General features: G+C 41.4%; 1 protein-coding gene across 2 annotated transcripts; it reads left to right on the top strand.

Annotated features, from left to right (window-relative positions):
* The first annotated feature begins 1,517 nt into the window (after positions 1 to 1,517).
* Positions 1,518 to 6,595, top strand: zbtb42 (zinc finger and BTB domain containing 42). Of its 2 annotated transcripts, none has more exons than XM_012851142.3 (2): positions 1,518 to 1,808; positions 4,202 to 6,595. In XM_012851142.3, the coding sequence occupies exon 2, from the start codon at positions 4,216 to 4,218 to the stop codon at positions 5,794 to 5,796; it is 1,581 nt and encodes a 526-aa protein (XP_012706596.3). In that variant the 5' UTR covers positions 1,518 to 1,808; positions 4,202 to 4,215; the 3' UTR covers positions 5,797 to 6,595. The 2 variants fall into 2 exon arrangements, with proteins under 2 accessions (XP_012706596.3, XP_036006477.1); XM_036150584.1 differs by lacking the exon at positions 1,518 to 1,808 and adding an exon at positions 2,273 to 2,624.
* The last annotated feature ends 3,989 nt before the right edge of the window (positions 6,596 to 10,584 follow it).

Below are 10,584 nucleotides of genomic sequence, written 5' to 3'. Positions count from 1 at the left end.
GTCTTGTCTGGAAATAAAGCAAAAAACACTATTCTGGTTCGCTGCCAGGGGCATTTTTTATTTTTTTGACACACAGAACTACATACGTGGATTCAACCAGGCCCCTGACCTGCTATGATAAAACAATAAAGTGATTTATACCTCTTTGATTGGTTCAGATACCGCAGAGATCTTCTCCGAGGCAGAAAATAGTTTCCTTCATCCAGAGGCAGATGTAAAGCCACACGCGACATTTTTTGAGAAGCTTGCTAAATTAATCAAATTTAAACTCAGGCTTTTGAACTCCAGACAGGTCCTGGATACTTCTGAGAAAAAAACGAACGAGCGAGCACGATGGAATTCCCTGAGCACATACAAAACTTAAGTCTCAGTCTATCCATTTCAGTTTCATTTATATTTGTAGATAAAAGGACGATGTGGACATTTGAACATGGGTAGAATCTGTAAAGGTATCAGACTTGATCTATGGAGAATGAACAACCAGTGCTCATGATGCAATAAAAAAATAAAGATGCATCCCAGCAGCTCCAGCTGTTAAAACTGGCTTTATTTATCTAAAATCCAACATTTTTTGCCATTTTTTTAAACTTTTTTTCATCCTGCACACAATTCAGAACTCGTGTGAGAATCTAAGATGTTTTATGGACATTTCATTACATGTCTAATAACCACTGTAGTGTACATACATGTGAAAGCTAACATTTGTGCAGATATCTGGTATATCATTAATATGAGAGATCGGTCCGACAAGGGGGAGCCTTGTAGAACCTCTAGTCAAGGCAAAAAGATTTTATCCCACAACACAAACACATTGCTTTCTGTGTAATACATTTCATTTTCACCAAATAATTGATTGCTCACAGAAATGTCAATTTAAATAAAATTATAAAACATCATGATTATTATTTGTATCTAATGCCTTCTTTAAATCTGGAAAGACTGGCACAACAAACTTTCTTCTACAAATTTTTTTAGATCTAATATAGCTCTGCTATAGTAACTATTTCTGCTGTCTTTGGATTTCTGGTCAGTGTAGGGGGAAGGCTGCACCCGGGTAGGTTTGCAGTTCCATTCTCTTTCCATTTTGGGATGATTAGTTCAATAGTGACCCGTTTCTCTGGTTTAAACTGTTATTCTGCAGCAAACCTCTGAGCAGCTGTATTTACACAAAGACTAAATTACACAAGGGTTGACTCTATAATAGAATAAATACGTTGAATGTTTAAACAATACATAACATTTTCCTCGCAATGCACAATCATTTGCTGGTAATGAAATATGAAAAATGTCTCAGAGGTATGACTACTTTGGCGTCTTGATAAACAACTTTTTTTTTTTTTTTTTTTAGGATACAAATTCGTTATCTGTTATCTGCAGTTGCTCCAGGCTCGCCACACTAAGGGGATTTATGACGCTGAAAGCCAGCCCTGTTCGTGGGACAGGTGTTTTAAGAAGACAGCAAATGTACTCCCCCCCCCCTTCCTCCCCTCCTCCAGCGTAGTCCTGTGTGACTGCTACTTGCTGCCGCTGTGTGAACTCGCGGAGTAGTACAGAACTTATTGTGGCGGAGCGCTATCGCGAGACTTGGGTCATTATCAACCTGCTTTGACACACACACACACACATATACACACGCACACACAGCAGCGCTGTGAGTGCAGCCAGCCTGCCTGCCTGCCTTCCCAGGGTCGGGACTGGAAGCCTCAAGAAACGGCAAGAAGAAGCGAACATCTGGCCGCACATCATGAGAGCACTGCGGAGCTTATAGACGGGGAGGACAAACGACGACGTCGGGGGCGCTGATACATGTGAGTAAGGAAGGGTGTTGTTTTTTGTGCCTTTTAAAACGGAGAAAGCGAAAGTTAAAAAAAAAAAAAAGTCCCCCCCTCCTCCTCCTCCTCTGCTTCGTTCGGCGCAGTTGGCTTTCTGCTTGTGAGTTCCTCCGCTGTTTAAAAGGCTCACAGTGCGGACGCGGAGCTCGGCTTTTCCTCCCTTTTTTCTTTTCCTTCTTTGTAAAAAAAACAAAAGCGCGCAAAATAGGAATTTTGCATCATGAAACCTCCAGCGTTAGGGATATTTTCTTTATATATATATTTTTATTCCCTTTTAATTAAACAAGTGCTCCCAGTTCAGCGCGTGCTGGATGAACACTCCTCCAGCACGCGCTGTTTTTCCTGCTATTAAAAAGTTTAAAATAGAGCGTAATGTGGCAGCAGCTTTAAATACATCCATAGATATATATATATACGTTTTCTAAGTTGTTCGTCTTTTTTTTTTTTTTTACTACGTTGCCCGGCATTAACATATGGCATAAAGGGGAGCACAGCTGGAGGTAGCGTTTCCATTGCGGTGATGTCAGAGCAGCTGACTCCACAGCTTGCGGTGTAATTAGCAGGCAGAGCAGCAGTTTACTCGCTCTGCACCGCTCTTATTTTTTTTTTCCTCCCTTCACCTCAGCCTCCTGGACGAGCTCTTTCGCTCCCGTTCCCACTCGGTTGTCTCGTAGGCTACACAGTTTTTATTTTTCATATTTCGGAAAGGCGCCCGGGTGCGTTTTGGAAGCGCAGGAATACCCAGTTGGGAATAATTTGGAGAGGGGGATCCGTTCACTGAATGATGCGAAGGTGAGTGAGCGAAAGAAAAATATCTATAACGAAATAAAATAACCGAGTGAATGCTTTCAAGTTGGATAAATCCAGAGCCAGTTCAAAATATGAGCCGTTCGGAGGTGCAAACTTCACTTAAAATAATATTAAACTGGGCAAACTCCACTTCTATAGAATATACATTTTTGCAGGAACTCTTAATGATTTAAAATCTTAGACATTTCTTTTTATTTCGGATTTAAAAGAGCTTACAAATGCGAGTTGTATTTTCTTCTTTTAAATTTTGTCAATACGGCTCTTCACCCAGGATGTGGTGACGTCCGAGGGCGGTAAAAGATCTCCAAAACAAATGGATAAATAAAAATAGTTGCATCCCAAACAAGCTTTCTGTTGATTATTAGCTTGGCGAGTTAAAGATTTACAAAAATCTTATCTTGAGACTCCTATGAACATGGCAAGTAAAGACATGTGACTTTTCAACTGTAACTGAGAAAAGACAGTTTGGGTATTTGCAAACCAAAATAGAAAATATAGATTATATTACAAGTTTTTAATTTAGTTTACTGTGTAATTTCTTTAATTAAAAAATCTATACGTTGTTACACTTTAATAATATAACGGTATTTTCAAAACCAGGACTGTCCGTGTTTTTCTATGCCCAGATGTGATGGCGTTCGGATTAGCACTGCATCAATCCATCCGCTCAGTGAAAACTCCAGTCGCTGCAGCACTTTCACTGGACTCTCATTAAGGTCTCTTCAGTATTTAGTTATCCAGATTTATTTGATAAATGTGTTGAATTGGGCCACCAGACCCAATTCTGCTCAGAGCTCTTTATGATTTCGGTCTGGCTCTGTTTACATCGATGGAAGCAGAGGCCATTTGTTCATTAATAATGCCCTATGCAAGCATCTTATAGTTTTTTTTTTTTAAAACAAAGAGATAATAAATCACACTCTATTTCAAAGCATATTTAATCATTGTAGAATATTTATGTCCAGGTTTGACACATCCTAATATATCCGTTTTTACATCTGTTTCACTTAAAGATGGTCCTCACTACCAAAGCTGCATTTACAATAATCTTGAGTGGGTTTTCACAAACAGAACGCCGGTTTCATAAATCTCAACATTAGTTTGAAAGCATTTCTGTTCTGTGTTTAATCATCCAGCTAGGCTTAAATTAGCGTACATTTTTAGATTCTGAACAATTTATGATCAAATTGTGTCCAGATTCCTTATAAAATCCCCCCTTAACACCAAATTGGAAGCTGTGAATCTGATGCCAACTTGATTGGACATGTAAATTAGTAATAGCTATATTTTCTTGTTCCAACCCCCCCCCTCCCAGCTGAATAGCACCCTGAGTGGTGAGCCATGTCGCCCGTATCAAAAACTGCCACTAATGTGAGCCTTTACTTGACATTCTAAAGTCATTTATCAGTATTTTCTTATGCTATTTAGCTCATATAGCCACTCGTGTTCTTTCCGCTTTAGGTCAGTATATGTTTGCCTCTAAAGCGCCGTGCTGTGTTCCCCTCATGAGCGCCTCGCTTGGTTGATCCACTATCCTGTTTTTCCTGTTTTTCCATCAGGTTATGAAGGAAGAATGGAGTTCCCAGACCATAGCCGCCAGTTGCTGCAATGTCTGAGTCAGCAGCGTCACCAAGGCTTCCTCTGTGACTGCACTGTTCTGGTCGGCGAGGCTCGGTTCAAAGCACACAGAGCCGTGCTGGCCTCCTGCAGCATGTACTTCCACCTCTTCTACAGGGACCAGCTGGACAAAAGGGACGTTGTGCATCTCAACAGTGACATTGTGACGGCCCCGGCTTTCAGCCTGCTCCTTGAATTTATGTATGAGGGGAAGCTGGAGTTCAGCGCTCTGCCCGTGGAGGATGTTCTGGCGGCGGCCAGCTACCTCCACATGTACGACATAGTCAAAGTGTGCAAAGGCAAGCTGAAAGATAAGGAAGTTTCCTCCCTGGACGAGAAGTTAGGCGAGGGTTTGGGACTCGGCTGCCTGGACAGGGAGAACTCCTCGGATGGGGAGCTGCACTGTAAGCAGCTCCTTCAGCGCCACTCTCAGGGGCTTCACAGGGCCTCCCCCGCAGGAGACTTTGACGCGGCCAACGGCGAAGTCAGGCTGGCTGTCACAGATTGCGATAGGTCCACGCAGAGCAGGCAGAAGGCGAACGGTCACTCCGGCAGGTCCCCGGACCTTGTAGGTGTCAATTATATGTCAGCGGAGGCCGAGACCTGCGTCCAAACAGCTGGAAAAACAAAAGCTGATGTCAGTAGCTCCACCGCGTTGCTGTCCCAGAGGTCCCGGGCTTCGGATGACATGGACTGCGCGCTGGATTTGTCTTTCAAGCCTCTGTCTAGCAGAGATCTCTTACACCCCTCCTACGTCTCGGGACAGCTGGCCCTCGACAGCCAGCAGCAGGGCACTGAGCCACTTGTTAAAGACGAACACGACTTGCTGTCAGAGCAGGAGGACAGTGAGCCGATGAGCCCCGAGAGCCAGCGCTTTGGGAATAGCGCCAGGAGCTCAGTGGTGACAGGGTTCGCTGCCCTCTTCCCAGGCAACAACGGCGCCACAGCCGCCCTGCTCTCCCAGGAGGAGGACCTGATGGACGAGGAGGGGGAGGCCTGCGGGCGGAGGGAGGGCGGCGCGGGCAGGGAGCCGGACAGGAGGGGCAGGCTCCTGGGGGACAGCGAAGAGGAGGAGGAGGACGACCTGGCCTCCTCCGACATCTCCACCTCCAGCGGGGTGCTCCTGCCTCCGGGCCAGCAGGCGTGCGTGTGTCCCCTCTGCAGCAAGATCTTCCCCAGCCCGCACGTGCTGCAGCTGCACCTCAGCTCGCACTTCCGCGAGAAGGACGGCGCCCGCTCCAAGCTGTCGCCCGACGGCTCCGTGCCCACGTGCATGCAGTGCAACAAGACCTTCTCGTGCATGTACACGCTCAAGCGCCACGAGCGCACCCACTCCGGCGAGAAGCCCTTCACCTGCGCCCAGTGCGGCAAGAGCTTCCAGTACTCCCACAACCTGAGCCGGCACGCGGTGGTGCACACGCGCGAGAAGCCGCACGCCTGTAAGTGGTGCGAGCGGCGCTTCACCCAGTCCGGGGACCTTTACCGCCACATCAGGAAGTTTCACTGTGGCCTTGTTAAAACCCTCGCCATTGGATAAACCACCTCTCACCAGTGCCATATTAAGACAGAATGTCCTTTCAATACACTGAATACTACTACTGAACAATTTTTGCTGTTCTTATAACCAAGTTGGCAGTTTGTTTAAGACGTATCCTGGGGGGCATATCTTAAGTTTATAAAGATGTAGCAACTTTCAAACTGCAGCTGTCTCTCTTGTGCTGGACTATGTTGGTGGCTGCTGTTTTTTTTTTTTTTTTTTTTTCTGGGTCTGTGTCACAGAGAGGTCAAATCAGATGATGCACTTGATAGTTTCTGTCTAGTTTGTCGTCAATCTGTTGAGTTTATTTAATGCGCGTATGTGCTGGAAGGATTCAAATTCTTTTGGCACTGCAGAATGCTTACACACAATCGTGGGAGAAATGGAGAATGAGGTTTGTTTGTGCAGATGGGAGATCAGAACCGTCCGTGAGTAGCAGTATCTGGTTTCTTTTTTTAAACGCCTACTTTTGTTTTACTATTTATTTTGGAGCTTTTTTAGCCCTAAAACTATCATGAAACAGAAACACAAATGAAGTTAAACTACTGGAAGTATGACATTTTACTGTTTAGTTTTGGCAATTCAGTTTTTTTTTATAATGTATGAAGAGAAGCAAGCAGGCCACCATACGTTTTTCTTTTTCTTTTTTTATCTATTCATTTTCCAGCTCCTTTAGTGTTGAGCACATCCTGATGGATTGACCTTATATTTGCCACTAAATCAACAGAAGAAAGAGGACAAGAGGCAGAGATGCACTGATCAGGCTTTTCTTCATCGAAATTGATTTCTGTTTTTCTGCTAGGAAATCAAGGAAACGGCTCCGATTATTAATTAAAGAATATAGTTCTTTATCTGTATTTTCTTCTAGATTTAAACTGGAAAAAAAGTGCACTAAAACAAATGCTGTCAATCTATTTACAGTCACATAAACAAAGTTTTTTAGTTTGAATGGATTTGATAAGCAGGGAATCTGCTTTCTCATTATTTGACCTGTTGATCACCAAACTTTGGGGAAAATTAGCCTCTTTAAATCAAAAGGTTATTGATTGGTTCATCGCTACCAACTAGTGATATAAATCATCTATAGATGCTAAATATCATCCATCCAACAAAGATAATTTACGGGAGAAGTTTCCTCATAACCCAGCCATACCACTGGCCCGGGCTGCTGTAAAGGCAGATTTTTTTTTTCTTTCAGAATTTCACTTGTTCATTACCAGTCCGAGCAGATAAAGGGGAAAATTGACCGATTCTGATCTGGTGCATCTGTAATAATTTCAACCTGACATAATAATAATTATATAAACAATATTACCCCCTCCTCCCCAAAAAAAAAACAACAACACATAAATAAATAAAATTGCATACCTGTTAGTCTAGCGTGTTTTCCAAAGCAAAAACATAGCAGACAAAAAATGGCGCTAGTTCTTAATTTATATCCATTTGATAAATTGGGGGGAAACAAATTTACTTCAGTATACAACTTCTTGGTTACAGATCTGATCGAAGGAAATTGCCTGATTCAGATCCCTGAGTTGATCAGTGCATCTCTAGAAAGTTATTAAAAACTAACGTCTGTAACACTGTTGCCTAATGAAATTCTTAATGCGTAACCTAGTGTACTTACTAAAATAACATGTCGCTACGCATTTATTTTTTACACTGTTGAAACCTGGGAAAAATGTGGACACCATACCAGGTAATAACATTGTGCTTCTTTTTTTTAATCGATCCAGAAGCATTACCAGTTACCAAATAGAGCAATATGTAATAAAATAACAATCTAGTTGGTGTTATTGACTCATTTGGGTCAGAACCAATGGCTAGCTGGTAAATGACCCTTGTTATTTCTTGGTATGATGCAAAAAAGGTGCACAGATGGCGCTGACTGAACGTAGAAAGCATCAAACTTGTGCCATTCAGCTGCTTCTACTGACTTTTTTTCCTCCTTGTTTTGCACCGCTGTATGGGTCTGGGTTACTACTGATGAAGCCTTTGTCCCTTTTTTTGGGCAGGAAAACCATTCTGTTTGTTCATGCATAGGTGCTGTTATGGATTCTTAACCGGGGAGTGTCACTAAAAGTTCACAATATTCATCTATGTCCTGAGAAGACTTGATCAGAACTTATTTATTAGTTGGACTTGGTTCAGGGTTTACTTGTAGATGTTTTGTTTCTTTGCCTAACGATCTTGGTACACATTGACTGGTGTTGGGTCTGTTTTTTTTTTTTTTTCTCTCTCTGTGCAAATCAACTTTCTGTAATTGTATTTTAATATATATTGTTTGGAGAATCTGTCCAGAGTTTTCAAGATTTCTCACTTCAAACACAGAGAAGCACTTGTTTTTAGCATGCATATAATTTCAACACTACTGTCTAGGCTGCTATTTCTTACTATTTGTGTATTTAATGTAAATATATATTATATTTATCAAATTGTTTTTTTTTTTCTCTCTCCCCATGTTACAAAGCGTGAGTTGACGCAACTTTTTTGCAGAATTTGCTTTCTTTTTTTCATGTTCAGGAGTCTTGTCAAAAGTTTCTTCTAGCTCCAAATCATTTAAAAGCGCTCCGACTTCAGCTCTGACAGGCGAACCAGTTGTTCACAAGCACAGCCGCACCGACACGGTACTGGCTACCTATAGAAACCACACAATACAGGCATTGTCCCACCACCACCACCCCCCAGTCTGCCTCCTTCACCTCTTCTAATTCCAGGTATTTCTCAAGGGATCGTCGTGTATCTCTCTGCTCTCCAAAGCTACGGGGAGAAAAGGCACTTCAAGCCTCCTTTTGCACTTTTTTCTGGGTTGAACGGAGCCGGTGGAATGTGAGAAATGCATTTAGCAAAGGCAGACAGTAAACAGGTGCATTGTTTGGAGGCTTCAAAGCATGTGGTGGAAATTGTCCATTGTTTCCAAAAATAAAATGAAATAAAATATCTAGAATTATTATTTTTTATTTGGTCTGTAGAAAATCAAACAAATTTGATGTGATTTCACAGAAACAACTCTTGACGTTTTACTTAAATTAGTAAGGAGGAGGATTTTTGCCTGGAATTTGCTGCGGTCTGTTAATTTCGCCCTGATTCAAACCCAGCAGTGATGCTTGAATGAAATAAAAACACTCCCTTTCACACAATCACTTCAAAAGACATCCGTTCTTATAAGTGCTGGTAAAGATCGTTTCAACCAGAGCGCTAAGGAATGTAGATTTTCTGTAGACTGTCTCTTTTGTGATCCTCTAATGTACAGCAGTAGGATAACTAACCTGTAGAAAATGAAAAAAAAAAAAAATCTTGTTTTTTTTTTGTTGTTTTTATTTATACCTCCAGGATGATCACCAATTGTGCCTTGTAGACACACGAGTCGGTGCTGCATCTGGAGACAACTTTTTATTTAGATTTTTATTATTTTATTTGCCTCACAGCAACAACGCCCTGCTGATTATTACAATATTTAACAGATTTTCCTTTGAATATAAAAGGTTTGGGCGAAAATAGAAACCGTTTCTTAGTAAAGTGTTGTGAGAGAGATTAAGCCGAGGGGGTTTGACATTTCTGTGAATAAATTAGGTGTGTTTGTGTTAAAACTGAAGTCAGACACCTTTTTGTGTTAAACTGTTTTTCAAGCCAATACTACTGGAAATCAATCGTTTTGTTTGTATTTTTAATTTTATGTCACTGCTGAATGTGAAATGCTGATTTATTTTTGTCTGTTTTCCTCTTGAAACAGGGCTACGTTTTGCCCACCATGCTGTATGATCTTTCAAATCAAAAACACATGACTGGAATTGCGTTGTTTGCAGGTTACAACTGTGAATGATCCTGAAAAAAAAAACTATTTATTGCATATGCTTCCTGTGGGACATTTGATTCTTGGTTTTAATTTGGTTTATACGTGGAAAAAAAAAAAGAAATCCACTTCTACATGTCGAACACGAGCAATTTTCATAGACTTTTTAGAAGTGCCATTAGAATCTAATATAATTTTTTTAAATGAAAGTATATTTTCTAGCGAGCAGTTGCTTCAGTGTTAGCGGTGTAGAGATTTAGAGGACAATCTTTGTGCAGAATTGGCATTGCTTAGATACCGAGACAATTTTACTTTGATCTTTAATTGTGCATTTTCTCTGTTTGGTCTTTTTTTTTTTGTTTTTGGAGTGTGACTGTGTGTGTGTGCTGTGAAAATGTGACAATCTTGATTTAGGTCCTTCACTGAGATTCTACATAGAATTAAATGGAACAACTTTATCTCTTTGTGTGGCAATCATTTTGTCCCCACCCCCACCCCTTCTTTTTTGTTAAACATTTTCACACCAGCTGATTATCAGCTAACTTTGATTAAATAATATAAACAACTCAAAAAAAAACAGCACATTTCACAAGACTGAAGCTTACACAGAGAAGGGGATCTTTGACTATTCCTCTCTTCACAAGCCCTCCAGATTGTCTAGAGTCCTCTCTTATGATATTTTTAGCTCATTTCTAAGGTAGTTTGTGAGCCTGGAGACGTAAGTATGGAAGAAAATTGACTTTGTGTGTTGATTTAGTCAAACGTTTATGATCGATATACCATTGAAGGACTCGGTGACGACCCATTTTCAATTTTCTGGCAGAGTCAACCTTATTTTATTTGTATGTCCTAACATTTTAAAGACGTTACAATGTTTCCAAGGCCTTTGGAAGAGAAACTGGCCCACATCACATCACATATCCTCCATACATGGGGAGCTTTTCCACATATTAATGCTTTTTTCCACCCAAACCCAATGTTTGTTGCCAAAGACC

The sequence above is a fragment of the Fundulus heteroclitus genome, chromosome 19 (assembly GCF_011125445.2).
Source record: "Fundulus heteroclitus isolate FHET01 chromosome 19, MU-UCD_Fhet_4.1, whole genome shotgun sequence".
NCBI lineage: Eukaryota > Metazoa > Chordata > Actinopteri > Cyprinodontiformes > Fundulidae > Fundulus > Fundulus heteroclitus.
Note: the sequence above shows the minus strand (reverse complement) of the source record. Positions and strands in the feature narration are given on the sequence as shown.